General features: G+C 47.4%; 1 protein-coding gene across 1 annotated transcript; it reads left to right on the plus strand.

Annotated features, from left to right (window-relative positions):
- The first annotated feature begins 1071 nt into the window (after window positions 1-1071).
- Gdf6 (growth differentiation factor 6) lies at window positions 1072-17668 on the plus strand. The gene is made up of 2 exons (XM_036177302.1): window positions 1072-1732; window positions 15830-17668. The coding sequence occupies exons 1-2, from the start codon at window positions 1324-1326 to the stop codon at window positions 16777-16779; spliced, it is 1359 nt and encodes a 452-aa protein (XP_036033195.1). The 5' UTR covers window positions 1072-1323; the 3' UTR covers window positions 16780-17668.
- Window positions 17669-27866: the final 10198 nt, after the last annotated feature.

A 27866-nucleotide genomic window follows, 5' to 3' on the forward strand; every position in this document is an offset into this window, starting at 1 on the left:
GACGACTCCTGTCTGGAGTGCAGTCTGAGAGAATTCAACCCTTCACCGCCAAGTGTAGCGGCGTCCAGGCTCCCGGAACCCGCGGGGCGGTGGGCGGGGAAGACACTGGGAATCTGGGGACAGATAAAGGAAACTCGTGATGGGGTGAGGCTGGGCTGAAAAGAAACAGATTGGGGTAGAGTTGCGAAGGGAGGGGTCTGGTTGGGGGGAGAGAAAGGGTGGGAGACAGACAGTTGGGAGGACACCAGAAGAAGAAATGCAGACCGAGGGGTGGCGGGAGTGTGATGGGGGTGGAGAAGAAACTTGGGGAAGAAGGAAGTCTTGAAGACAATAGGAAAGAGAAAAGGGGAAGTTTGGGTGCAGAAGAGGGAGGCAAGCCCCCAAGGGGCCAGAGAAGCCGGGATCACACGACAGAGAAATGAAGCAGCTGGAGCCAGCGCCAGAGGTTGGGGTCTGCGAGAGGAGAGGCTGGGGCCTGCAGGGGAGCGTAGCAGCTCTGAGCACCCGTCCAAACTCTGAAGACTGGTGGCCTTTGCCTGACCTCGAAGGTTGGGGATAGACGCTGGTCTTTGTGGAAAGCAGCATCCTACCGAGAGAATGGAGCTGTGTGGGGCTGGCCCCTGCGCCTGGCTTTCCCGGCTCAGGGCTGAGCCCTGAAGGAGTGCTAACGGCCGGCTAGGAGGGTGACCGGAGGGGAGAAGGTGCCACCACCGCGAGCCAAGGCGCAGACTGCGGCAGAAGCACCCGCTCCGAGCCATCTCTGGCCACCGCCTCTGCGGCTCCCCGGGTCCCCGGATTCCCGGGCCTCTGAATGCCAGGAAAGTGCGGGCAGCCTGCCGCCTTGAACGGTCGGCTGCGCGGCGCTGCGGAGGTGGGCTTCCCCGCCTTTGCTAGCCTGCCGGTGCTGCCGCGTGCGGGCCCTGGCTCCCCAGCCCGGGGACAGCGGCGCTCGGTTCCCGCTCGCCCTGCCAGCGCTCCCGACTCTGCGGGGCGCTCCCAGCTCTCACCTCTCACGCCTCCCGCGGGGGCGCTGCGCCACGCCGTTACCCCAGCCCACCGCCGCCCCCCACTCCACACCTCCTGCCCGCACTACCCGCCGCCCTCCCCCCCCCCAGCCGCTCTCCCCCCCCCCCCGCCTCGTCGAGGGGCGGGAGGGGGCGTGGCACGGCCGGGGTTTGTGTAGCTGCTACCCGGCTCCCCGCACTCGGAGTCTGCAGGAGGAACGCGGCCCGCGCCGCTGTCCAGCTGCTCTGTGCCTTTCGCGCCCGGCGCCGCCGCCGCTGTCGCCGCCGTCTCTCCGGGAAACTCAGCCACTCGCTCGCCATGGACACTCCTAGGGTCCTGCTCTCGGCGATCTTCCTCATCAGCTTCCTCTGGGATTTGCCGGGTTTCCAACAGGCTTCCATCTCCTCGTCCTCCTCCACTGAACTGGACTCCACCAAGGACGTGCGGAGCCGCAAAGAAGGGAAGATGCGGCGGACGGCACCGGAGAGTGAGGAGGGCCGGACGCCCCAGGAGCACCAGCCGCGGCCGAGCGAACTCCGGCGGAGGCCGCCTGGACAGTCTCAGGAGCAGGAGCCTCCCGGCAGGGGCCCGCGCGTGGTACCCCACGAGTACATGCTGTCAATCTACAGGACTTACTCCATTGCCGAGAAGCTGGGCATCAATGCCAGCTTTTTCCAGTCTTCCAAGTCAGCTAATACGATCACTAGCTTTGTAGACAGAGGACTGGGTAAGTGGCAAAGAAAGCGCCCGACTCTTCTCCCGCTGGAGCGCCTCAGCCGGAGCACTGCCCGGGCTCCCGCAGGAGGTTGCTTTTGTGAATTCCCTTCCCATTCTGGACACCTCCCCCTTTTTCTTCTCCCAAGCCCCAAATTCTGAGTGCAGCTGCAGATTTTGCTCCAGCCTGCAGTCTTCCCTACTCTCTTACTTTTCTTCCCTCTTTTTCTTCTTTGTTTTCTCGTCTTTTGCCGAAAGCATCGTGGTGGTGGTCACTGTTCTGGTAGCTAGAGGAGGAAGTGTAGCGAAAGAGAGGAGGCGGTCAAATAAAGGGAGGTGGAGAACCTTAAGAGAAAGGACTGGGGGACCCTGTGGCCAAAGCTTGTGAGGGATGCTGGCCCTAGAGCATCTGTGAGGGAGTTAGGAAGCCTGGAGCCTCCTGTCTCTCAAGGAAAAGCCGGCACAAGGTAGTCAGTCCGTCAAGGCAGCGAGTCTAGGATCAGTGACAGGCAGTGCCTTGATCCAGCAGTCCTGTGGGTTCTCCTGGAGCTCTGCGCAGGGTGTGGGGGCATTCTGGTACCGTTTTTTTCTCCCCCCTCACACCTGATAGTTCTCAAGCCACAGTCCACAGGATGGGCTCAAGCAGGGAGCACTGAAAGTGTGGGGTTCTTAAAGCACTGCAGGGGTGTACACATCCACCTTTCTCAGACAGACAACGCTCTTGTCTCTGAGCATCTAGGGGACCCAACCCTCATGCTCTGTGCCAGACGGGATGCACGGGTGTGTAGGATTCCGAGCATGCCTCTCTTGCTCTCATCGCTGATGCGGGAGATGACCGGAGTCTTCTGATTAAACCTCAGATACTGGGGAAAGTTCCACCGGCTCCCAGAGAGGAAAAAATTTCAGAAAAAGCAGGAAAGGGGGAGAGAAAAGGGAAGGGACGGTGAACAGAGAGGAGGGTACTGAGAAAGTGAGAGGCGCTAAGAGATTTAGGCAGCCAGTTGCTTCCCATACTCCCTGACTTAGCTTCGGTGGTTCCTAAACCTGCAGGTTCAGGTTCAGTGAAAGTATCCAGAAACCCAAAAGTCCCGGTGTTGGGCAGAGGGAACTGCTCAGCTACATCTACCCACCTTTATGACTCTCACATTTTCGAACCTTTCCAGAGTAGGTGAGTAGGCTAATGTCCCCCTCGTTCACCTGCCCCAAGCCTTGCTCCGTGTCCAGCCACCAGCCTTCCCTCGAAGCTGCTTCCTTCTCAGCCAAGGTTCTGGGCCCCGCCAGGTACGCAGCTGCAATCCGAGGTCAGCTGGGTTATGAGCTGCTGAAAGGTCTCGATGGCAAATTAACGCCGCAGTATTTTATGATGATTTTAGGAATAATAAAGTCACCTTTCCAAAAACACGTGGCTTCTTCGTATTGCTGCTACTAGGTCTTGGACCTGGACTACCGCACAGCGTCAGCTCCTTATCACGCTGCAGCGCGGTTCTCCCCCTGCAACTTCTGTTAACCTCCTAGTGCCTCTAATACCATCGCCAAAGGAGAAGCAATGGAAGATCAGAGAACACTGCTAAGGAAAGAAATCCGAGAGGCCTAAACTAGCAGGCAATTTGGGACTCTCTTTCTTTCCTGGGAAGTGACAAATTTCCCTCTCCTACCCTAGGCAGGCACCCTTAATGGTTCCCACTACTCCCCGAGAGTTGGCACGGGACCAAGGGGCACTGTAGGCTGTTCCAAGGTATCTAGAGATGACTTTGGAATTTCGGCAAGGATGAAAGGCTGTCTCTGGGGGCCCCTAGACCTGCATAGACTCGAGCACTCAACAACCCTTGTTTGCCCCGTGACACCCAGACAACCTAGAGCCCACGTGCTGTGCTGGGAGCCCCTAGGCTCCTTGAGTACCGTCTGGGGTCTGGGGAGTAGAGGAACACTCTTCCCTAGCCATCCACGCTTGTGAGGCCAGCAGGATTGTGGATTTAACCTCAGAATGCGTTGGGTATAGGGCAGCCAGAGGTCCCTAGTTGAGAGCACCAAGACCCTGGACCGTAGCTTCAAAGGCTCTGTCTCCTCCTCACCCTCTAAGTTCGAAGGAAACTGTATGAAGGCAGCTAGGACACTTGGAAGGCTGTGCTGCTTGTGGCAAGTCGCACGGGTGTAAAGGAGCTGGGGGGGGGGGCAGAAAGGGACTGGAGGGGTGCGCGGAGGAGGGGCTGGATTGTTGGCTGCAGCCCCAGCTTGATAAAGGGAAAACCTCACTTTCCCTCTCCCTGATTTTGATTTGATGTGTCACCGGCGGTGACCTCGGGTTGGACCTTCCGGGGCTTGCTTAGCATTGGGCCCCTGATTGGAGTGTTACGACTCAGCGATCTAATTGAGGGTTCATGTCATAACACATCAAACGGTGTCTAGTCTCCCGTGATGGAAGGGACCCACTAACCGCGCATCCCCGGCTTCTGGAGAGGACTTCCGCCCCTCTCGCGCGGGGGTTCTTAACGTGCCAAACTCTTCAGCATCCCCTCCCCCAATCCCTGAGTGGGCAGGCAAAAAGAAAAAAGAAAAGGGCCAGCCAGGAGAGGAGCCGGTCGTACTAACTTGGCGCCTTGCCTAGGGGAAGTTTAAATCGCCACAGAGTGGTAGGCTGGGATCTGAGGAGCCAGGGTCCCTCTAGGGGAGGAGTCTCAACGTCGATTCACAAGCTCCAAGAGAGAGACAGAATTAGTTAAAGATCTTGCTCACCCGAGAACTTAAAAGTTATACCTGAAGCTGGTGTTTGAGATTGGGAAGGCAGTAATAGACCCCCGCCAAATGAGGCAAGAGAGCGGTGGCTCCACAGAAACAGCGCGGCCTTCTCGACCACCCGCGAGCTGCTCCCTGTTCCTTGAATCCGGAAGGAGGCCTTATTGCAAGCTTTGAAAATGCCCTGGAAGTAAATAACAATAGCCAAGATAGACTGACCTGTTATTGTGGGCCAAGTACTGGGCTAAAAGCTATGACATGAATGAGCTCACTTAATTCTCGGCTGCCGTCGCTGCATTGCTTTAGAGGTGAATTGAGGAAGACAGGGAAATTAGTTGCTCAAGGTCACACAACTGGTGAGAGATGAGATTCTAGACACAATACCAAAGCAGGGCACTACAGGGACAGGATAAGGACAAGGGGCTTTCTAAGAACTGTGGTGAGATGCAGAAGGAAAAAATAAATAAAAGATTTTGTTTTTTGGCTTAATGTTTTTCTGTGGTCCTTAAAGGTCCAATTAGTAGTTCTTATGGAACTTTGGATTTGAATAGGTATCAGGCCTGACTTCCTCTTGTGTTTGTTTAGTAGAAGTGCTAACTACTTTATGGATGATCTTTTAACATGCTTTCATGTCGTATTTCAAAAATTATTTTAGAGAAGTAGAGAAGAGAAAGTGTGTCTGTGCATTGTTGGGGAGCTGAGAACACAGGAGTCACAATGAACCAGGTTAGACATCATGGTATCACAAAGATCAGTTGTTCCTGGGCGCTAGACTCCCAGCCCTGGGCAGACAATTAGAACTTAGGAGGGAAGGTGGAGAAAAGGCAAAAAGGAGAGACAGACAGACAGACAGACAGACAGACACACACACACACACACACACACACAGGGAGGGGGAGGGAGGGAGGGAGGGAGAGGGAGGGGAGGGAGGGAGGGAGGGAGGGAGAGAGAGAGAGAGAGAGAGAGAGAGAGAGTTTCTGCCTTGCAATTTACTTCTAAGTGCCAAAGTAGAAAAGAAAAAAAGAAAAAAGAAACTCTCAAGGATTCAAAGACGAGGGAAAGGCAGAAATTGAGTCTAAGAATACTTCTGTGAGCCAGGTTTCCCAGAGCCTTTGAATTAAGAATAGTTGCTAGTGTTGTGCTGCTGTTACAAGCCCATTTACAGAAACAAGACTGCAAAGAACAGATAACACCACAGAGAAGAGGGAAGTATCTTTAGGGGCTGGGTAGCCTTATAGGTGAGTCCAGGCGAGTCTGCTTTGGGTTGCTTACTAGTTTGTCTGGTTATCTTCAGTTCAAAGATTACAAGGAGGCAGCGGTGTGCTAGGCACAGACTTCAGAGAGAGGGGGGCATTCTAGAGCTGCGGAGATTACTGCTATTGAAGTTTGCCGCCGGTTCCATCCTGTTGATGCAGAGCAGTGGGTTTCTGTGTGGAGTCATCAACACGGCAGCGCTAGCACTTTTGCCTGGACCCTGTTGTCGTTGGCAAACGGAAAATGAAATATAAGCAGGGAAGTATTTTAATGGGGATGGAGGGAATTCGCAACTGTTAATTATTTGGTGACCTTGTATTCGATTTGTTTGAGTCCCTTATAAAAACACTAATTCATACCAGACGGCCAAGCGAGGAAGCTGGGCAGAAGGTTCCAATCTAGGCTTTATTTCCCCGGAAAGAGAGAACAGCCTTGGAAAGGGCTTGCTAAGCGTGCAAGTGTCTGTTTGAGGGGTGCCAGCAGAGGACTGGGCACAGGCTGGCTTTGTGGTTCAGACTGAAGGATCTTCCCTAGCTGGGTTAACCAGAAGCCCTGGGGAAAGTCCCGGGGAAGGAAAGGACGTTTTAAGCTCCAAAGTTTGTCTTACTCTTCTGGTAGTAATGATTCAGGTACATTTAAGGCCACAAGCCAACCTATAGGCTTGTAGCTCAACATCGTTACTGTCTCCATGTGCTTAAGGGCCACCAAAAGGGAAAAGCAAGATGCTAAAAAGACCTAGAAGCTGGTGGGGCCAAAGTGCAGGTTGCAGGAGGATTCTCAGCCAGAAAGGCTTATCTGAGGACATCAAAGGTTATCCCCCCTCTCTGGAGGCTGGAGGCTTTGGGGCTTTTGTCCAGGGTGCAGTGGCTGGTGGAGGAGGGGAAGGGAAACCTGCTCAAACACCTCCTTCATCTTTGCACATTTAATATATATATATATATCCTGAGCCACAGACCCAATAGGTTTTTGAATCATCCCTTTCCTAAACGAATCAGAGCCCCAAAACCATCCTTTCTGACCAGAACACCTGTCCCTGGATCCTCTGGGAACTGAGAAGCTGGTCTTGCATCAAAAGGAACTTTAGTGTAACCTGTTTCCTTCACCAGGAGTTCTGGGGTGCTAGCACACCTCATCCATAGACAGACACCTTCTAGGGGGTGTGTGGCTTTTTGGGGGCAGGGGCAATGATAGAAATATGGCAGATACAGGAAGTTTTGCTTCCTGACAGACAGCCGCTTGCATCACCTGACCTTGGGCAATCCAACCATAACTCCTGGGTGCTTTCCAGTACGATATCTCCTTCGCTATTGAAGAACCTGGCACCAACTGCTGTTTTGTGGGATCAGGGACAAGATGGTGTCCAGTCTTTTGGGTGTGGAAAGCAGGAATGAGGACCTATTGCACGGACCCTTTGACACACCCAGTCTAAACCCTGTGTATTTTAAAAGTTCAGTTTGGGTTAAATGCTGTCTTCTGACTACTGGAATTAAATAGGTTCCAGTTACTCTAATGGGTCCCAGGGTCACATTCTATTTTCAGGTACACCCATTGGTAGTCCTCAGGGTGGAGAGAAGGTCTGCTTTCCGGGTAAGGGACCACAGGAGCTTAAAAGTCTACTGGGTGCTGTCGGGTGGAGAGAAGCTCTGGGCTGTGCAGTTAGAGCCTAGTGTCTGCTTCCCAAGGGGCAGAGCAGGCAGCACAAGCACAGAGAGAGGCTGGTCTGTGGCAACAGTTGGTGCCTGCGGAGATCGAGGAGAAAGTGAGAAGGCAGGAACAGGGCAAGAAGCAGCAGCGATGTTCCATGTTCGGGTTTTGCTCTAAGGGAGACAAGTGGTCCAGCTGCTGCCCACTTCCCAGTATACCTGAGCTTGGAAGCTCCTTGGGGAGGAAGCCTGAAAAAAAATTGACTGTGGCCTGTAGCTGATGCTAGGAATTTCATTTTGCTACAAACTTGAAAGTTTGAGCAAGATTATCAACTTAAGTAATCTCTTCTTCAGAGACTGCATCTCGCCCAGTACATCAAAGAATATTAAGGAGGCTTCTCCAAAGCTTAGGTACTGGGAATTCGAAAGTCTGCCCACCATCCTGTGCCTCTTTGAACCTTGGCCTTCACCTACAGCTACAGGGTTAGTTGGGTAGAGAAACTGCATAAAACAACCACTTATCTTTCTATTTTTGAGCCAAAGCCCACAGTCCTAGGACCTGGGTCGAGTTCTAGATTGTCCCAGGAATGCAAGCCCCGACCTCTTACCAGGACATGTGTTGCTTCCACTGGGCTTTTGTAGATTCACTCACAGGCAGGAAAAGCCTCCTTCACTGAATCAACTCAGCCCTGGTTCTCAGGAAAGAGGTGCACCTTGGGTCTCTGTGGCGCTGGCTGTTCCTACTGTTTGCAAAAGAGGGGTGGGAGCTGGGGGAGCTGGCTGTTTTTTAGCATTCTTGGCTGCCCAGAAATTAGCAGGACTGAGTTTGGAGTTACCACATTTTAAGGCTGGGCTGAGGATCAGTGGCTCAGTTTCAGTCGGGTGAGAGAAGGCTCCCCTCCTGAGCCTCACTGTTTCCTACTGAAACAGGTCTTGGTACCAGCATTGGAGTTCTCTGCAGGATCCAGGCAGGCGACCAGGCCACTAACTAAGGAGCCTACCAGACCTATTGTCAGTGAAGGCATCAAGGAGGTGAAGAGACTGAGAAGATGGGCCAGTTAGAGCATGAGCAGTACCTCCCTCCTGACAGAGCCACCCACGTGGTCTTACTCTTGGCAGATGCTACATACGTCACGAGTGCTGCAACCCAGGTGTCCATATGCCTCCTTCCCTCAACATGGGAGTAGTCTTGTTTGTTGTTAGGTACGCATAGGGAGAATTTGTGAATGTCCTTATCTTACTACCTATGACTGGTTCTGCAGACAGATTACACAAAATGGACCAAAGAGAGGAAAGTGCAGACTCCTCAGGGCTGTATTTGCCCAGCCAGGTAGTTATGGACCAATGCACAGCCTAACACTGCCTTGCTGCCTGTGAAAAGAATGGTTACTCCTTTAGTGAGGTTGGAATGGAGGGCACCGGTCACTGGGCACCGAGGAAGAGAAGGTGTAGCAAGTGACATGAAAAGGTAGAGAATGGTCACTGCAGTACATCCTAAGGCTGCTGTCCCAGAAGCCTTGTCATTAGAACTCAGATGGGCAGGGGGAGGAAATTCATCTTGTTGCCCAACAATGTTTCTCCTCTACTCCCAGAAGTCTGTGGAGAGAGCTGGACCATGACTCTTCAAGGAGGCCGAGAAGATGATAAATACATCTCTTCCTATCAAAATGTAGGCCACTGTAGTAAGATTGGCTGCAAGTTTCCGTGTGCCACGTGATGCCCTAGGTGCCTGACTCTGAGCTTGCCAATGATCCTGTCAGATCTACAGGTGATTCTCCCACTTGTAGTTGAGGCATATGAGGCTGAGTAAGGCATGGGATCAAAACACTAAGTCACAGATAAGAATTGAAATGAACTGCCGTTCAGACTATAAATGATCACACTCATCCCACATCATCAGTAGTAACTGACATTTGTATAACATCTTCAGAAGTTTCTCACATCTTGTATTTGTCCCCTCCATGGCCCTATGAGCTGCTGTCATTAACTCTACTTTCTAGAAGAGAAACAATATATATATTTTGTATATAGTCTTCCAAAAATCATGGTGTTGGTGATCTCTCAGCTATACTGCTTAGGAAACAGATGGCTCTTGGAGACCAGTGTTTCCCCATCCTTCGTGGTATGAGCAGTGAGGAAGAGCTGGAGTCTTCTCAGGGGGTTCACCATGCACAGAGATCAAGGGTTGTGCTGCAGGCAATGACACAGGAACTGGAGCTAAGCTGCCAGCCTGGCCATTCACTGTTAAGCTCCCTGGGGTTTGATTTGTAACAATACTTTTCTCAGAGGTGAATTTAGAAAAGTCAGTTTATTATTATTATACTGTACAGAGTAGCAGGCTTGCTGTGGTATCTTCATATAGACACCACTACACTTTCCTCGGACTCGGCCACTTGCCCTGTATTCCCAGCTCGCCTGTCTCTCCCATCCACGCAGTCATCTTTCCGTCTCATGCCTCAGATACATCTTTATAAATTCCAGAAATTGAGAAAACATGGCATATTTATCTTATTCTCCTGGCATTACCTTCTCCTGCTTATCACTTTTCCTCACAGGTGGATTTTTTGAATACATTTTTAAAATTTTTAGTTGACATGATATTTACATATATTTATGGTGTTCAATGTGAAATCTTAACTTACATATGTACACACAACACCCATACCCACACCCCACAATGTGTAACCATCAGCTCACAGGTAGCTATGAAGATCACATAAGATGAGGATTGAGATTGTGCCCAGCACATAGTAAGTACTACACTAGTGTGTGCTATTATAACCATTGTTGCTCTGGGTGGTCTACAATAGTTCTGGGGTCAAGTGAGAACATTCACAAGACCTGTGTCAGTTGCTCCTAAGATGTTTTCTTTTCTTCTTTTTTCCTTCCTTCCTTCTTTCCTTCCTTCCTTCCTTCCTTCCTTCCTTCCTTCCTCCCTTTCCCTCCCTCTGTCTCTCTCTCTCTCTTTCTGAGTGCTCAGTCTGTATGTATGCCTGCAGGCCAGAAGAGGGTATCAGACTCTGTTATAGATGGTTGTGAGCCACCATATGGTTGCTGGGAAATGAATTCAGGACCTCTGGAAGAGCAGCCAGTCCTCTTAACCTCTGAAACATCTCTCCAGGCCCCAAGACATTTTCTTAATGAGAATGTTTAGCAAAGGACCAGAGTTTACAAGGATGAGATTTCAACTGCCAAGAAGGCAACTGTATCACAGGGGCACAGTAACTAGGCCAAGCATAGATTGCCCCCACAGGTCTTCACACACCATAGGGAGGGACTTCCTGAGTACACCCTGATGCTTCAGGTTGGTGCTGAATCTCAGACCCTCAGAAGTGACTCCAGACACATCTGTAAAGTCTGAGCTTGGATATTTTCCATTTAATAAAGAAAAGGGTAACCCATCCTGGGGAAACTGAAGCCCAGGCAAGTGTTGATCATATTGAGGCCCAAAAATGAATGGTGGCAGGCTTCCCCCTCCCTCTCCTCCCACTGCACAAATAAGACCATGTAGAGGGGTGTATCCTAAGAGCTGGAGGTTTCTCTTAGAACTAGCATGATCTGTTACCAGTTCTAAGATGTTAAGCTAAGTTTTGGTGTTTTGAAGTTTGTTCCCTGGAAATGAATAAAACAGTGGAGTAGAGCTTGAATTGCTGAAGGGCCTGAGAGATGCCATCAAAGTTATGAGTTCCATGAGCCTTGCACAAAGGCAGTGTCCAATTAGCACCCAAAACCACTTCCAGGTCTACAATAAGCTGGAGGCCAGGAAAGAGGCTTAGTCTCTAAGAGTACTGGAGTGTTCTTTGCAAAGATGGATTATTGATTATCTGTGCACCCCAAGACCTAATCCTACTTAGGGTGTGTGAGTGGGAAAGGCCACATAATCTGAGATTTCTGAGCTGTAGACTAACTACAGGTTCTATGCCTCCGCAATTCACAGGAGACATGGCCAGGCCACGGAGGAGGTTGCTAGAGTCTGACCAGCATCCATACAGAGTCTCAGTTAATTTAGAGAATGAGAAACCAATCAGTGTGTGAAGGGCCTGCTGGACCTTTGAGACTCACACCTACACTCTTGGTTCTGGTCACTGGAAAAAACAAATTCAATTTGAATCCTCAAGAGGGACCTAAGCTGTCTAAGATTCCAGTGATGTCTTGGGAAAACACAGTTCTGGTCCCTTCCTCTCTGCAAGTTTTTAGACATCCTAAGAGGGCTGGCTGGGAGGCAACCCCTTAGGGAGAACTAACTTGAGGGTACCAAGAAATGTGCTGCCTTGTATACTAAGCTCGGGCTGCCTGTGGTCTCTATGGCCCTATCTTTTCCTCCCCATTTTAACATTTGCCTCTAGAGTCCTTCCTCCATTTACTGTGCCTACCTTAGCCTTGGGCTCTTGCCTTTCTAAGAAAGCCTGTTCCTATAATTGATCTCCATCCTTCTTTTTAAATTAAAAGCCCCGTCTTTTTATATTTATTCTGACTGAGATACATCTTTTGACCATCCTCCTTCTATTTTAATTTTTAAAACTTCTGTACTAGGAGCTATTGATGATGTAATCATAGTACTACCCAGGGGAAGGTAGAAGGATGGAGAATTCCACTCCAGCCTGGACTACATAGGATACCTTTTCACAAACAGTTAGACAAACAAACAAAACCCCAAACACCCCACATGGGAAGCGTCAGTATGAGGTTTGCCTGTATTGTTGCCAATTTGCTACATGTGAAGGATTTTCTTCAGTTACATCTGACTCCTCTTCTTTTTCCTCCTCTTTTCTACTGGCATTCCAGGGAAAAAATGAAAAAGAAATCCTACAGTTCTATCTTGAAAGATTTGTTGAGTCCAATACTCAAGAACACGGAGTTAACTGAAGTGGGAGCTGAGCTGTTACAGATTATTTTGATGAAATGGAAGTGTCTTGTGGTGAATTACTAACCATTTTTCAATTTAGAGACTAAAGCAGAGAACTCATTTTTAGGAGAGAAAGTGCCATAGATTTAGAAACCAATAGTGCACATTTATACATGGAATGGAATTATATGATGACATCACCTGTATTTATATAAGACTCACTAGGGGATAAGGAGTGTGCAAGGCAGTGCAAAGGACAAACTTTCTGGCCACAGGTGACTCATGGCAGCTGGGCCAGGCGTTGGGTTGCCAGGTCAGCTGGTAAAGTGTTTGTAGAGTAACTATGCATGGTGGTCTCTACATTCCAGACCTATGGTATGCCTCTTCTTGACTATGTCTTTGCTGCATAGGACTCCAAAGCAAGTTCAAACACGTGGGGAATGTGGACAGGAGGGGATCTGTAGAGAGCAGCTACCTTCTTGAGTCCTCTGCTTAGGAGTCAGAGAGAGGCTCTGGAGACTTGTTGAGAAGGCATGTGGGTGAAATTATTAAAAGAATATGAGAGTGGTTAGATGAACTAGAAGGATTATAGAGAGATGATGGCATGGTCTAGTGGCAGCGCTTTGGATCCCACCTACAGTTGGGTGCTTTGCTGTCTCTACTGCAGTGGTTCTTCTCCCCACACAATGGGAAATCCAATCCCTACCTATTTCAGTGGTTCTCAGAGTGAGTCCCTGAGCCGTCAGCAGGATCAGCATCATCTGGATGCTGAAACCTCTGAAACCTGAGATGATGTTTGTCTCTAACAAGTTCCAATGAAATATTTATAATGCTAGGTTATTTTTGTTTTGGGTTTTTTGGTAGTGTGTGTGTGTGTGTGTGTGTGTGTGTGTGTGTGTGTGTGATTAACAGTCACTGACCTAGACTGAGCTCCAGGTTCCTGGACGACAAAATTCTGGTCCTTACCCAGTTCGATGGTCCAGGCAGCTTCTTTCCCAGCATTCTCAAGAGAAGCTCACACCTCTCATGTGTGTGTTTGCCTGGGATGTGTGACTTGTGAACTGGGGTGACTGTAAGTATCATGGTAGGACCCTTCCAATTATGAGGTAGACTAGCACAAGAAGGAAGGGGAACAGATAGAGACTGAAGGCCATATTTGCAGTCCTTCTTGAGTCTTAGAATAGTCTTAGTAGGATAGTTTTGTAAGGGAGGTCACCAGACAACTCAAGGTTGAAGCATCTTCACATTCTTTAGGTCTCTACAGATGCCTGGCTCAGTATGATTCAGCTGTACAGACTAACTGTTTATTAGCTTACTCTTAAAAACAACAACAACAACAACCAAACAAACAAACAAAAACAAAGGAGGGGGGAGCAAAAGAAGGATCATCTCTCCATGCTGCAGGAGAGGTAAAGAAATGAATCATTATTCTTTGTACCCGCCTGTGGTCTCTAGCCAGCAACCAGGCTTATCAAACTATGACAACAGGGATGGAAACCATTTCCCGAGGAGGCCAGGACTTACTCCCATCAAGCTCTACAAATAGTTTTGTCTGTACCTCCTTCCCTTCCTTATCCCCTACCCACTCACGGTTGCTCCAGAACTCCGTATTCAGCCCTAGTGCTGAGGCAATGGGACTCATGGCTAAACACTCAAGCTTGGGAACTAAGCAGATTTAAACGTTGTCCCCAAACTCATCACTTATTTTAGATAATTAATTCCCCCAGGTCTTGATTTTCCCACCATAGAAATGGGAACAGTATTTACCTACCCCATCAAATTGTGCATGGGAAGCAAAGTTAGAACTGTATCAGCCCTCACAACATGCAGCTTTGAAGTGTGTGTCTGCAGTGTGTCTTTCTCATCACAGCCTAGATGAGGAGACAGGCAGAAAAGTGAAGCCTAGGGTGACAAATACAAAGATCTGGCTAGTGGCTAAGCACCCTTGTCAGACACAGCTTTCTACAAGGAAGAGAGAGTGTGTTCACTCCCTACTGGCTGGTTTGAAGGTCTTGGCTTCCATAAATCAACTTCCTGAAGCAGCTTTCCCCTTTCACCCTCTAACCCCTCTCACACCTCTTTCTCAGGTGGAGGCCTGTGCCACAGAGGCATCGGCCAGCAGTTAGCCCACAGTTCTGGCTGGGTGCGGCGGAGGTTCCAGAGCCAGCATCCTTGGGTTATATGTCCCCAGGCTACATCTGGACAGGCAGTGAGGGCTGGACTGGACCAGGTCATGCTTTTTCTATTGAAATTGATGCAAACTTTACTAGCTTCTGGGGAGAGCAGAGGGCTTTGGGGATTCTTGTAATGCTGGGTTGTAAACATTCTGTGGGAAGGCAGCCCAGGAGAATCTGCTTAGCTTTCCGCCTTGCACATTGAAGTGATGTTGGCTGCGTGCACAAATGTGTCAGAAAAGGAGTCTAATTTTCCCTTCCTCCTAAAGAATTTGCCTTGGAATTTAAAGTCTGCCCGTCTGTGTGTGTCACAAATATATATATTTTTTCACTTGTAACCAAAGAATGAATCTTTGGGATTCATTACAAAACAGAGTATCAGATTGGATGGTGGGGAAAGGGGTGGGGCATGCCACTCCGGTGACTAGGTATCCCTGGCTGAGGGTTTCTCTTTCCAGGAATGCCCGTTTATCTTGTGCTGAAGATCTCAGTGGGTGTAAGTCCTGTGGGCTAGTTTGTTCATTGCTTCGCCTCCACTTCTGAAGGCTGTATCACTCTTTCATCTGTTGGAAGGAGGGAAGAAGACTGGAAAAGAGAGGAGTGACACAGCAACTCTTCATTCAGTCTGCAACATGCTGGGCCTAAAATGTCCCAGCAACCCCGCATGGAAGGTAGCAATAGGACCCCGGACTAGTGGGTTTATAGAAAGGCTGTACCAGCACGCTGGAGTCTAAAGGAAAGAGGTTCACAGTAAGCACACAAACGCTTCATGCTCAGGTCCTGTTCTTAGATACCTGTTCAATTAGATAAGCAGACTCTGTCACTTTAAAGGCAAATTGAAAATCACTGTTCGACAAGTTTCTCACCTATTGACCTGGGTGTACTCTAGGTCACCCATGGCCCTGGGTCTGGGGTAAGCAAGGTCTTGCCATTGTCTTTGCTTCTATGGGCTGGTGAAAGGGTGTCTGGTGGTTGGGGAAGAAAGACCTCGTGACAAATATAGATGGGAAAATTGTAGATAATAAGCCAAGGTCCTGAGACAGTGGCCAGGGAGGCTGCATTGGATCAGGGTGGTCTGGGATGGCCACTTGGAAGAGGTAACATCTGAGGCAGTAATGATGAGATCCGGTAGACAGAGGTGCTGGGGAAGCGCAGTCCAGGCTTGCGACCACAAGGGCATATTAGTGGTTACACACTCTGTTGAGGGGGAGCCTAGGGACAGGAGTACAGACTTCTGTCCCAGGCAGCAGCTGAGCTGAAGAAGGAAGCGGTCCTGTCTGGTGGGGTTCCTCCCCACGCAGTGTATGGTCCAGGCAGTGAGCCTGGGGGTGGTTGTGTGGCCGAACTGGACTCCCTGGCTGCCTGCCCCCTCCTTCCCATTTCCTCTTGGGGACTGCTGAAGAGCACCGGGCTGATCTCTCGGTAAGTGAAACTGACTGTAATTATTTTTTATCTCGCAGACGATCTCTCGCACACTCCTCTCCGGAGACAGAAGTATTTGTTTGATGTGTCCACACTCTCAGACAAGGAAGAGCTGGTGGGCGCAGAGCTGAGGCTTTATCGCCAGGCGTCCCCAGCGCCCTGGGGGCCACCGGCCAGACCGCTGCACGTGCAGCTCTTCCCCTGTCTGTCCCCACTGCTGCTGGACGCCAGGACCCTGGATCTTCAGGGGTCAACCCAAGCCGGCTGGGAAGTCTTCGACGTGTGGCAGGGCCTGCGCCCTCAGCCGTGGAAGCAGCTGTGCTTGGAGTTGCGGGCAGCCTGGGGAGAGCTGGACGCCAGGGACACCGAGGCACGCGCAAGGGGTTCCCAGCAGCCACCGGCCCTGGACCTGCGGAGTCTGGGCTTCGGCCGGAGGGTGCGGCCGCCCCAGGAGCGCGCCCTGCTAGTCGTGTTCACCAGATCCCAGCGCAAGAACCTGTTCGCGGAGATGCGCGAGCAGCTGGGCTCTGCCGAGGCTGCGGGAGCCGAGGGGTCATGGCCAGCGCCGTCGGGCGCTCCGGACCCCGGGCCTTGGCTGCCCTCGCCCGGCCGCCGGCGGCGACGCACCGCCTTCGCCAGCCGCCACGGCAAGCGACATGGCAAGAAGTCCAGGCTGCGCTGCAGCAGAAAGCCCTTGCACGTGAATTTCAAGGAGTTAGGCTGGGACGACTGGATTATCGCGCCCCTAGAGTACGAGGCCTATCACTGCGAGGGCGTGTGCGACTTCCCGCTGCGTTCACACCTGGAGCCCACCAACCATGCCATCATCCAGACTCTGATGAACTCCATGGACCCGGGCTCCACCCCGCCCAGCTGCTGCGTTCCTACCAAATTGACTCCCATCAGCATCCTGTACATCGACGCGGGCAATAATGTGGTCTACAAGCAGTATGAGGACATGGTGGTGGAGTCCTGTGGCTGCAGGTAGCGGTGCCGCCCGCTGCCTGGGCCAGGGACGATGGAGGCCTGACTGCGGAGAGGCGGAGAGGCGGAGCGGGAGCTGGCCTGGAAAAGGCTCAAGTGGGGGACAGCATGAACGTAGGAGCAGTGGGAGAGGAGGCAGCCCAGCCCTCCCAGAACCTTCCACTCGCCAACCCAGAAGCAGCTAAGGGTTGCCTGGCCACCCTGGAAATGCTAGACAAGGATTCTTTCTTTTCTTTTCTTTATTATTGTGGCTTTGGGTTTTGTGTCTCCTTGGTTTTGGTAGGAGATGGAAGGAGGAGAGATGCCTATCTGTTCACAAGTGTGTCGTGGACTGGGGAGGGGGAAGGGAAACGTGAGAGAAAGAGCCCATCACTTTTATTCACATCTCAGACTGGTTGCTTCTTCCTACCTAAGACAGTAGGGTCATTGAGCCTTTCCGGTCATAGCTGACGCCCTTGGCTTCTGCACAGGAAGTATTAGGGGAGTTGGCTAAAGGAATATGGGAGTCGGGAGGGGCCTTGCCCTTAGAGAAGCATGAGAGAAGGGGGCTAAGTTGCCTCCTTCTCTCTTTTGTGCATTCCCATGAATTTATCGGCTCTGTGCTGGCCTCGACCAGCACAGGGAACTGGGAGTTGCCACCGCTGGTCTCAGGCCTCCGGATGCCTTTACTGTTGCTGGTGGGGAAAGGAGTTGGTATGGATGGAATGACAGGAATTAGTCCCTGTGGAACCCCGTGAAGGATAATGAGAAACCACAAGGCCTAGCTCTGACCGGGTGACAGGGAGGTGCAGTACCCAAGGCTGCAAGTAGCCCACCCCAAAGATCTTTGTCGTTCATGTCTGTTTCATAGTGATTTCTTTAAACAGAATTTGTCAAAAATTCCAGCACCTCCTTCTAAGGCAAAGATTTTTTTTTTTTTTTTTTTTTAAACGGCGAGTGTGGGAACTCTATAATTAAGGTAAGAAGGAAAAAGGAGGGAAGGGCCTAAAAAGTGAAAGCCTCAGTCAGGAGGGGAGATGATGACCCCGCAGGAGGATGGAGATAAAGGGCCAGGCCCCAAGCAGGGAAAGGATGAAAGGGCCAGGAGCCTCTGCCTCTGAAGTTTCCAAAAATTAAGACCCCTCCCCTCTTTCTGACATTCCTGAGAGATTACCAGCCAGCAATAGCCCAGGGCTCCCCCTAGAGAATTGTTTTAGATTGTAATTACCAGTTAGGTGGTGTTTTTTTAAACGTAGTAATGAGATACTGTGAAGAGTCAAGTGTTACATTGAGCTTGGGGTGGAAACTGGGGTACAGGCAGCAAGGAAAGAAACCAGAAAGAGCAGGAGAAACCATACAGGGAAATACCTGTTCCCAGGTGGTCAAGAGCTCATCCTTCCCCCAGTCTGGACCAGGATTCTTTTCAATCCCATGCAGAGAGAGGCCCTTTGAGAAGTAAGCTTCCTCAGCCTTGTTGTGGAATAGTTAAAACAGAGAAAGGTGTGTTAATGTTTGCAGAATGTTTTGGGGGTACCCTGACTGGTTTGTTCTCTCCCTGTCTAAATCTGTTGCTTGTCTGGTTCAGAGATCTACAGACTGTCAAGGAAAGGGTGGAAATTCTAATACATGGCACTATAAAATGGTAAGCAAGAAAAGACAAGACTTGTCCAGGAGAAATAACTTAAATGCACATTTGCTTTGGATGCACTGTTGTTCTGTTGAGGCTGTATATATTTGTTTATTTAAGATGACTGAAAGTGCAAAGAGAACACATGCAATCATCTTAATGTACAAAATGATATATGCACTCAAATGTTATAATTTCTAATATTTTAAAGTTTATATTCAAGTTGTACAAAGTTAAGCATTAATCAGATATTTCATTCTTTCATAATGTTATCGTTTTTTCTTAAATATTATTACAAAATTTTAAGTCTGTTTAATGGGGAGTTTTTTTTGAAACTGTCTACCTCACTATAATACAAATTTTGACAACACTAAAGTTACGAGAGGTCGATTGATATTCAAAACATTATATGGTATATTTTCTTGGATGATACAGAATCTGGTTAATACCCTCTTATTAAACTCATTTTCCCCTTAATAATTCAGCCTGGTTTATGTGGATCTGTAGAACTCATTTTCTGAAGGAATTGTTGCCCACAGTGTTTTGTTCCAGTACCAGACAATTTGAAGATACTATTATTTTAAAGGCCACTATCATGGGCGTTGTTTTTCTTCAACACTGCTCAATAACTATTGAAAAGATTTTTTCATTCACAAAATTAAAGTCAAATCCTGGCCCACTGTTAACACTGTTGATAACCCTGTGCCCCATTGCATGTTCTCCAGAATCCAACCCAGGACTTCTTGCAGGCTAAGCATGTGCTCTATAGCCAGCTGCATCTCCTGGCCCTGTTCAGCTCCTTTAACTACTGATTATTGCTCACATCTATGATTTATCACAGGCAGGACATACAATGTGGTTGTTTTTGTTGTTGTTATTTGTTTGCTGTACATTGGGGAACTCTTATATACGTTCAAGTCTGAGAATTCACCATATGTCAGACACAGGGCTGTTGAACCCATGTTAACCCAAACCACTCAGAAACCCTACCAAGTAAGTATCACTGTAAACTCTTTATAGAAGAGTAATTGAGGTGCAGAGAACTTAAGAAGCCATGGCTGTTAAACTCAGTCTTCTGGTCTAGAGGACCCAAGGATGTACTTGTCTGCTGGTTCCATATGCCTGCCTGAGAATATTTAGTTACCACAGTATTAAAGGATCCAGCTGGTAGATGGAGCAGAACCCACCCCGAGGACCAGCAGCAATGCTTGAAGTCTTGCAGCATGTTACAGAACCCACAGCAATGCTTGCAGTTTTGCAGCATGTTACATCAACTGGTTTTTGTACATGGCAACAGCTCAGACAAGGGCTGCTGGAGAATGAAGAAGTCACACAGCTCAGAGTTGCTGGCTCTGGACTGTCCAGAAGGAGGGGCTGTTGAGGTCACTGCTGGGCTTCATCATTTTCTAGCCTTTCTCCTGGTTGTGATCTTTGTGAGTTCTATTTATCACAATAATGATCAGTTCACAAGTAGGATGTTTCAGAAGACTGGTTATATATAAGAAGGCTGTCTGCATTTCCCCCCATGGAATCAATGTCCATGCAGGTTTTTTTCCAATGAGCTGAGAATTCTTTCCCTTTTCACCACTCTGTCTACCCAAATACCCAGTTCTCCCGACTTCCTAATTCCAGCCCCAAGCCTTACAATGCACACCCACTCCATTTTCCCTCTCTGCACAAGTTGGTTTCCATTCTTCCCTCTATCAGACATTCCTGCCTTAACTTAGGAGAAACACAGTCTGATTGGATTATCTGAAGATGTACATATATCTTAGTTCTTAATGTTAGAGATGTTTGCATTTTGAGAAAAATCTTACTTCATTTGATTTCCTCTGAGTAATAATAATAATAATAATAATAATAATAATAATATAATAATAATAATAATAGTAAATTCTATGCAGCACACTAGAAGCTTCAATGTGTAAGCCAGTTAGTCACTGATGACACATGGATGAATGAAGATGCTTGTCACAGGGGAATTAGTGTGTAATGAAAAGATGAATTATGAACATTTTATTTTATCCTTGTCATTGGGAAAAGGTCTCATTATGTAGCCCAGGCTAGTCCTGAATTAGTGGTCTTCCTTCCCTAGCCTCATAAAGGCTATGATGACAGGCAAATGTCCCTGTGGCTTCCTGATCAACATATTTCACATTAGTTTCCAATGTATAAAAGCAAAATATTCAACTGTGACTTTTTTCTTTAAAAAGTAGCTTTCTTGGTCCTTGTTTTGTTCATGGCTATTTTCCCTGCATCCAGTGCTACATTTGACATCTTACAGACACTTAGTAAGTACACTAAATGAATATGTTCACAAACTCTGTTCTGTTTACAAATCTACTTGTAGTAGTCCCATTCAAGGAAAATGTGTGATTAATGTCTCTTCAACACAAGTTGAATGAGTCAATCTTCCTTCAATTCCAGAGGATGGAGAGATGGCTCAGTGTTTAAGAGCATGTACTGCTCTTCCAGAGGACCTGAGTTCAGATTCTCACATCCACATCATGTGGCTCAATCTCTTGTGACTCCAGCTCCACGTAATCCAATGCCCTCTTATGTCCTCCAGGAATATCTGTACACACACACACACACACACACACACACACACACACAATTTTGAAAAAAAATCTTAAAAACTAATTCTAGTTTTAAACTTAGCTAACAAATGCCCTTTAAATCTCATAGAATGCTTTTTAAAAAAAATTGTATAATCCAATTTTATTTTAAAATCCTTCAACTCTTTCTAACAGGAGAATAAACAAAACAAAACCTTCTTATATACTCAAATTTTTCATGTAAAACTAATACAGTCAGTTTCTAAGGATGGTGTTGTATAAATTACAGCAAGTACTCCGGTTTTGTCTGTATATTCCGGCTGGACACCAGAAACCAAATTACTCAATTGCTCATTTAGAGTCATGAGAGAGGAAACTCCTTATGTACTTTGAGAACTCCACTTCTTTTACACACATGGTACTTTAAAAATGTTTTAAGTACCAATTATACATAGATTGTCCCATTAATTTCAAAAACCATTTTTGAATTTAGTATGAAAGTATTGCTGTTTAGATCTCACTTACCTAATTTTTTAAACTACAATTTGAAATTGCTTTGAATTAAAAACATTAACCAGCTATACATGGGGGTCCATGCCAGTAACCCCATCATCACTCTGGAGGCTGAGGAAGAGGGAGGAACAGTTCAAAGCCAGGGGTTGGAGAGGTTGCTCAGCGGATCTGGGAACTTGCTGTGTAAGTGTGAGGACCCAAATTCCACCCTAAGCATGTTCCACGTATAACCCAGCCTACAACTCGTGCTGTGGGGGCTGGGAGGTCGAGTCTGCTACAGGAGGGTGGCTGGGGCTTGCTGTCTAGGCAGCTTATCCAGAGAAACATGAAACTACAGGTCAGTGACAGACACTGTCTCAAGGGAATAAGGCAGAGAGTGACAGAGCAGTTCACTCAAATATCCTCTTCTGGCTTCTGTTTGGTCAGCAAATGAATTTACTCACATATACTACATGCATATGTACATACATACACACACACACACACACACACACACACACACACACACACACAGAGTTCAAGACACTGTAAACAAATAAGCAAGCAAATGCAGACTCTGCCCAACTAGTCCACTACTAAAAAATTAACATAGCACAAGAAAGCCCAGTTCAGCAGACAGTGGTTGCAAACCTACCTGTGGATTTGGTCAACAAAAGAAGTGACTTCCTTCTAATCAACAAATCAAGTCTCCTCTAAAAGTCATTAGATGAACAAGAACCCCCAAACTCCAGTCTTTCAGGGATTCTTCCCCAAGGTTCCAGATAGATGGTTTAACTTTCTTCTTGTTTTGAGTAACATTCCACATTCAGTATCAAGAGAAGAGCTAATTTTCCTTAATTGATGATAACACTTCTCAGATTCATCTGGGGTTATTCTAGGTGGCTTTATCGTACTGAATTAGACAGTTCTTATATAGTTCTTCCATATCTCTTCAAACTTATTACCAAACTTTCTTAATCAGAATTCCATTTTCCCTTCTCCTCTGGAGAAGAACTACAAAGCTCACAGATATTAAAATGGAAACCACTTGCTTGCTTTCTGCTCACTTCCTGCCTAGTTCTATGGTCTCCATTCTAAAGCTGTAATCATGGAAACATGGTCCTGTACTTGAGGAGTTCAGCAGCTATTTTGTGAGTTACCACTGTGTGGCAGGCACTGTTCAAGGCTCTGGGAAATGTCCCTGTAGAAGACAAGATCAAGAAATGCAAATCTAAAGCTGAACTTCCAATATTTCCCAGGCTCCTAGAAGCCACCCTCTATACCTGCTTTCTAAGTGTTACAGCTTATTCTTTCCAACTCCCAAATCTTCTCAAAGTTCAATCTGGTTCCTGCTTTATTCCTTCCTTGGAAAGTTCACTGCAGATGATAGGCCAAGTTCACTGAAGAAAATGGCACTTGGGGTTGCCGAGTCTCCAATCCTGTTCCTTGAAATCACGCAGATAACCCTGATTATCTATACAGTGGAATATTCAGTTGTCTGTGTTGTGATAGTCTTAAAATCCTAGAGGTCCAGGGTCAACTATGGAATATCTTTCTCTTCAGGTTTGTGCCCACAGGATGGGAGAAGTGGAGAAAACTACAGACAGCATTTGTTCTGAGACACATTACCATCTCTCCTTCACTAGTTCCTAATGCTCATTGGATGCCAAGACGTGCAGAGCAAGGTTGAAGGGGATTCAGGGCTGTTCAGGGTTGATGGTTCAGCTCATGCTTTAGCTACATGAGAAAGAGCTTTGTTTTCCTCACTTTGAAATTTCTGTTCAGAGTGAGCAGGCATTACTCTCGTAAGTATTTTTGGTTTAGGCTTAAACAAAACTGTCTGTTCACTTCAGGTTTTCTCTTTTACTAGAAACCTACTGCTAGAGTTTGTTGGTACGGAGTTCCTAGGTACCTGGAACCCTGCCATTCCAGTGAACAAAATGGTTTTTCCAACAAATGGTTAACAGTCTTACAGGAAGCAATGCTCTGTTTTTGCAAGTTTATTTATACTGGTTACAAAGTGACCTTTAGCTAGCATGTTGTTAGTTGGGGTTGGGGTTGTTAGTTGGCAATGAGAATGACTCAGGCTGAGCAAGGGCCTGTCCCATGGTTAGAGACCCCTGTGGTGTTTGCTCTGAGCAACTCTGGCATCTTAGTACCCTCTAGATGACCTTAGAGTTTGAATTTGGGTGTGTTTCTTGAAGCTTTAGCTGCTACCTTTTTTTTTTCACATTTAAAAGGTTTGTGACCTTTTGGTCTAAGGGGAAATAATGCCTGAGCAGCAGCAGAGTCCTTCCTCAGGTCAGACTTTGCATGCACAGTAACCACATATCTTATCTCCCCAAAGAAACAGACCAAAGTATTTCTCCCCAAAAAGCAGGTAAGAAAGATAGAAAAATCTCTATCTAGAAAATCTATATAGCAAATCTAGTTCAGGCTTTATAGGCACCGCACTGGGAAGTGAGAGTGGGGGATGGGGGATGAAGTAGGAAGAGAAAGGAGGGAAGGGGGGAGGAGAGCCTTTAAAGATCTGACACTAGATCAAATGGCTTCTTTTAGAGTTGTGTCATTTAAGGCTATCAGCATAGATGTTGACATACTGTGCAATCATGCACAGTGACCCAGTATATAGATAATATTCAGCAATTATTAATTATATGATGATTATAATTATAAATAATCTCCATGTAGATATCTGTGGAAGCAAGAAGAAAACACTGGATCCCCTAGAACCGGCTGGAGTTGTAGGCAGTTATGAGCTGCCTGAAGTGGTGCTGGGAACCCTCTGTGGTCCTCTGAGAGAGCAGCATGCTTCTTGACAGCTGAGCCATTTCTTCAGACCTAACATATATTTTTGAATGATGATGTAGTAATATTAAAACATTCATTTTAAAGAATCATTTATTCATTACATAGTTGTGTATATCTTTTGTCCATTTACCATTTGGCAGGTTTGGTGCTCAGCACTATGAATGAATATAGATTTAAATATAAATGTCTCTTGAGAGAAAGTTGTTGAAATAATTGCCCAATGCCATTAACAATGTTATTGACCCCAAATAGCATACTGAAGAGAGGGAGGCAGGTTTCCCTTATACAAAAGAACATGGCATTTCCCCAAGCTTGACTGGCCCATTTACTCTCATTATTTAATGTCCCATCGATGAGACAAGTTGCCAAGCTGTGTAATAGTGTGTGATCACAAAATTATTTTTTCCATGTAAAATAGTGGTACCCTTTGAGAACTGGTTTGTGGTATACATAATATTAACCCTGCAAAGCAAACTCACTTAGACTTGTATGTTTTAGTAAACTGTCTTAAAGGTTTGGGCATGGTCATACCACATTACATTGGAACAGTGAACTCTGGAAATAGATTCTCATATAAGCCAAAGCAGAACACTCTTATTAGGACCAAAATAGAAGAAAAAAGTAGGTACAGCTCATGGGATCAAGTTCATCTGTTTAAAACTGAAACCCTGCAATCAACAGCAACTTAAACAATATTCTTTATTCCTCTCATAAAAATCAAGAGCACAGCCTGGACTTTGCTATTTCCTTGTGGCTGTGGTGATTTCTTAGTCACCAGTGTATGCCATCATTTAAATTGTATGGTTCCATCTTCAAGTTTGCCACATGGTCCAAAATAGCAGGGGGAGTTCTGGTCATCTTATGTGCAGTGGAAGAAGCAAGAAAGAGAACTAGAAAAGACAAGAAGAAGACACGTCCCCAGTCCAGCAGGTCGGTGGTCTTTAAGGAGTCTTTCTGGAAAGCCCACCAGACACACTTCCATCTCACTGGTTAGTCTTTTGTCTTTAGCTTCAGCTGGCTACAGAGGAAAGTGGACAGCGTCATTTGTTTCCTTACAAAATTTCTCTTGAATAGAGGTTTTCATGAAGAAAAGAGAAAATGGAAAGTGTGTGTGTGTGTGTGTGTGTGTGTGTGTGTGTGTGTGTGTGTGTGTTGCTGACGGTCTGAGAATCAACAAGATTAGCAGGATTGCCAGTCTCCAGGTTTTTGAACCCAGGACCTCACCCATGTGCAGCAAGTAAGCAACAGCACCCCTTGCTTTTTGTTTGAAGAAAGTGTCTCTCTAAGATACAAAGACCAGTTTTGGGCTTACTCTATAGTCCCAGCATGCCTTGAACTCACAATCCCCTGCCTCAGCCACCAGAGTAGCTGGGATGATAGGCCTGGATCATGGCCTAGCTCTGCAGTCTGTCAGGAGAGGATTAACATAAATTATCCCTTCCTGTATGGGACACATCAATGGGGACACAGAAAGAAGAACATGGACTTTCACTTTCTTTAAACCTACCAAACAAATATATGCTTCTCTGTTATGAAGATGAGTTATCCTGGATGATGATTGTTACTGTGCAATACATCTCTAAGATACCGCTTTCTTGAGTTACTAGGGGATCCCGATCAGATAAGAGGAGACAGTCCCTGTCGTCTGTGGGGAGCAGATGGTCCATTGGGTCATTATGTTTCCAAACAGCAGTGTCAGTGAAAGGGGTAAGGGGGGGCCACCCTGGGGCTAGAAGATGAAAACCAGTGGGCTGGGGTATTATTTTTATTGTGTTGACACAGATGCATCTTCTTAAAGATTTATAAGAAACTTTTAATTTTTCAAAATACTCTGTTCCTTGCTCTCCCAAATTCCATTTTACTTATGTATATGTTGTCCACACTGCCGTCTCACAAGGGGAGAGTAACCATAGAAGAACTCGCTTTACTCTGAGGTTTCACATACACAAGGAGCACTTTTACTGAGTTCCCAAATTACTGCTTACCAGCAAGTGTTACCCAAAGGAACTAATCTTCAGAAAAAACTTGGAGGTGGTGGGGGTCAAGGCACGAGACACTAGGAAAGAGGGAACAAACAACAGATTGAATTCCAAGAGAAGCAGGGTACCCATGGCATCACCAGCAACACTTATTTATTTATTTATTTATTTATTTACTTCCTTATTTATTTATTTAGCCAGACAGTAGTCATTCTGAAAGAGGTCAACCTCAGGTGTCATTCATGTATGTATGTATGTATGTATGTATGTATGTATGTATGTATGTATGTATGTGTGTACTTACTTTCTTATTTAGCCAGCCAGCAGTCATTCTGAAAGAGGTCAATCTCAGGTGTCATTCATTCTCAACCAGAATCGTCCATTTCCTCCACTTCGAGACAGGTGCTCCCAGTGGCCTGAGTTCTCCTGATCTCGGGACTAGCTGGCCAGAGATCCCCAGGATCCTCCCAGCAGAGGGGCTGGGATCACCAGGAAAGGCCGCTCCGTGGCTTTTTTTTTTTTTTTTTTTTTTTTTTAAGTTGAATTGTGGATGAAACTCAGGCTTGAGCCGCAGGCATCTTCCAGCCCTAGCCAACTCATTTATTGATTTACCATATTAAGTACTCTTTATGCACGCCTTTCCCAACTTCCTCTCTCTACCTGTGCTGCATCCCTAATCTGAGAAGCTAAATAAAAGGCCTGTGGCTATAGCCAGAGAAAGGCCCAGCTGGCTCCGCAGTAGGCCATCCGATCCGCGCGCCCACGGCAGTCTAACCACTGTGTAATATGGTCTCACAAGCATCCCCAGAATCTGCTCCATCTCTTATCACTGACAAAGCCTTGGACTTGCTGGAGAAGAAAAAAATGCATGCAATCTAAATGCGCTCCTCCAGTATCTGTTTTGACAGCCGAAATTAATTGTACACTTTCTGAGCGCTTTTTGGCAACTCTTTCTAATGACCCGAACTGCCGCCTCCTTCCTCCACGGCTTGGCAGGGCTCCGGCCTCAGGCTGACAGCGGGCGGGTGGACGCGGCCACTGCGCGGGGTGCGTTTGGCAGCGAGAGAGGACGCTGCTGCTCCCCACTGCGCAGTGGCGAAGAACAAGGTTGGGGGTACTCCGGCTAGGAGACGCACAAAGCCGATGAAAGGAAATGTGGTAATTGTCTTGAAGAGGAGCGGACGGACGCCGCATCCTCGCCTTTGTCTTCCAAATCTAGGCGAGCGCTTTGCTTACCGGGTGGCTCTTGCGGGAGAGACTAGAGCCTGTCCCTCCGCGCTCTCGGGGTTGGCCAGAAGAGGGAGCAGCTTCAGTGGGAAGATGAAGTTTTCACAAGGGTCTGAGAATGACACCTAGCTCCCAAATCGCTGATTCTAAGGACCAACAAACACTTGCTGAAACTAAAAGCCATCATTGAGAACAGAAAATACCAATTTTTGGTTTGGGCAAGCTGTAAGCCCTTTTAATTGTGTGGAAAGAAGCTTTAACCAAACATCCATTAATTATTTGAAAGTCCCTAGCATCCTTGGAACTGTTTTTGTCCCTAACAGCATCCTGCTCACCCAGTCAGGAGCTTCCACATCTCTGTCTTCTCAACTCCTGCTCTGAGCGTTCTCAACAGTCCACTAGTAAAGGCTTGGTTCCA

The sequence above is a fragment of the Onychomys torridus genome, chromosome 2 (assembly GCF_903995425.1).
Source record: "Onychomys torridus chromosome 2, mOncTor1.1, whole genome shotgun sequence".
Taxonomy (NCBI): domain Eukaryota; kingdom Metazoa; phylum Chordata; class Mammalia; order Rodentia; family Cricetidae; genus Onychomys; species Onychomys torridus.

Coding starts and splice junctions, on each gene's coding strand:
- Gdf6 (XM_036177302.1), top strand. CDS start 1,324: ATGGACACTCCTAGGGTCCTGCTCTCGGCGATCTTCCTCATCAGCTTC. Junction 1,733..15,829: donor CTTTGTAGACAGAGGACTGG/GTAAGTGGCAAA, acceptor TTTATCTCGCAG/ACGATCTCTCGCACACTCCT.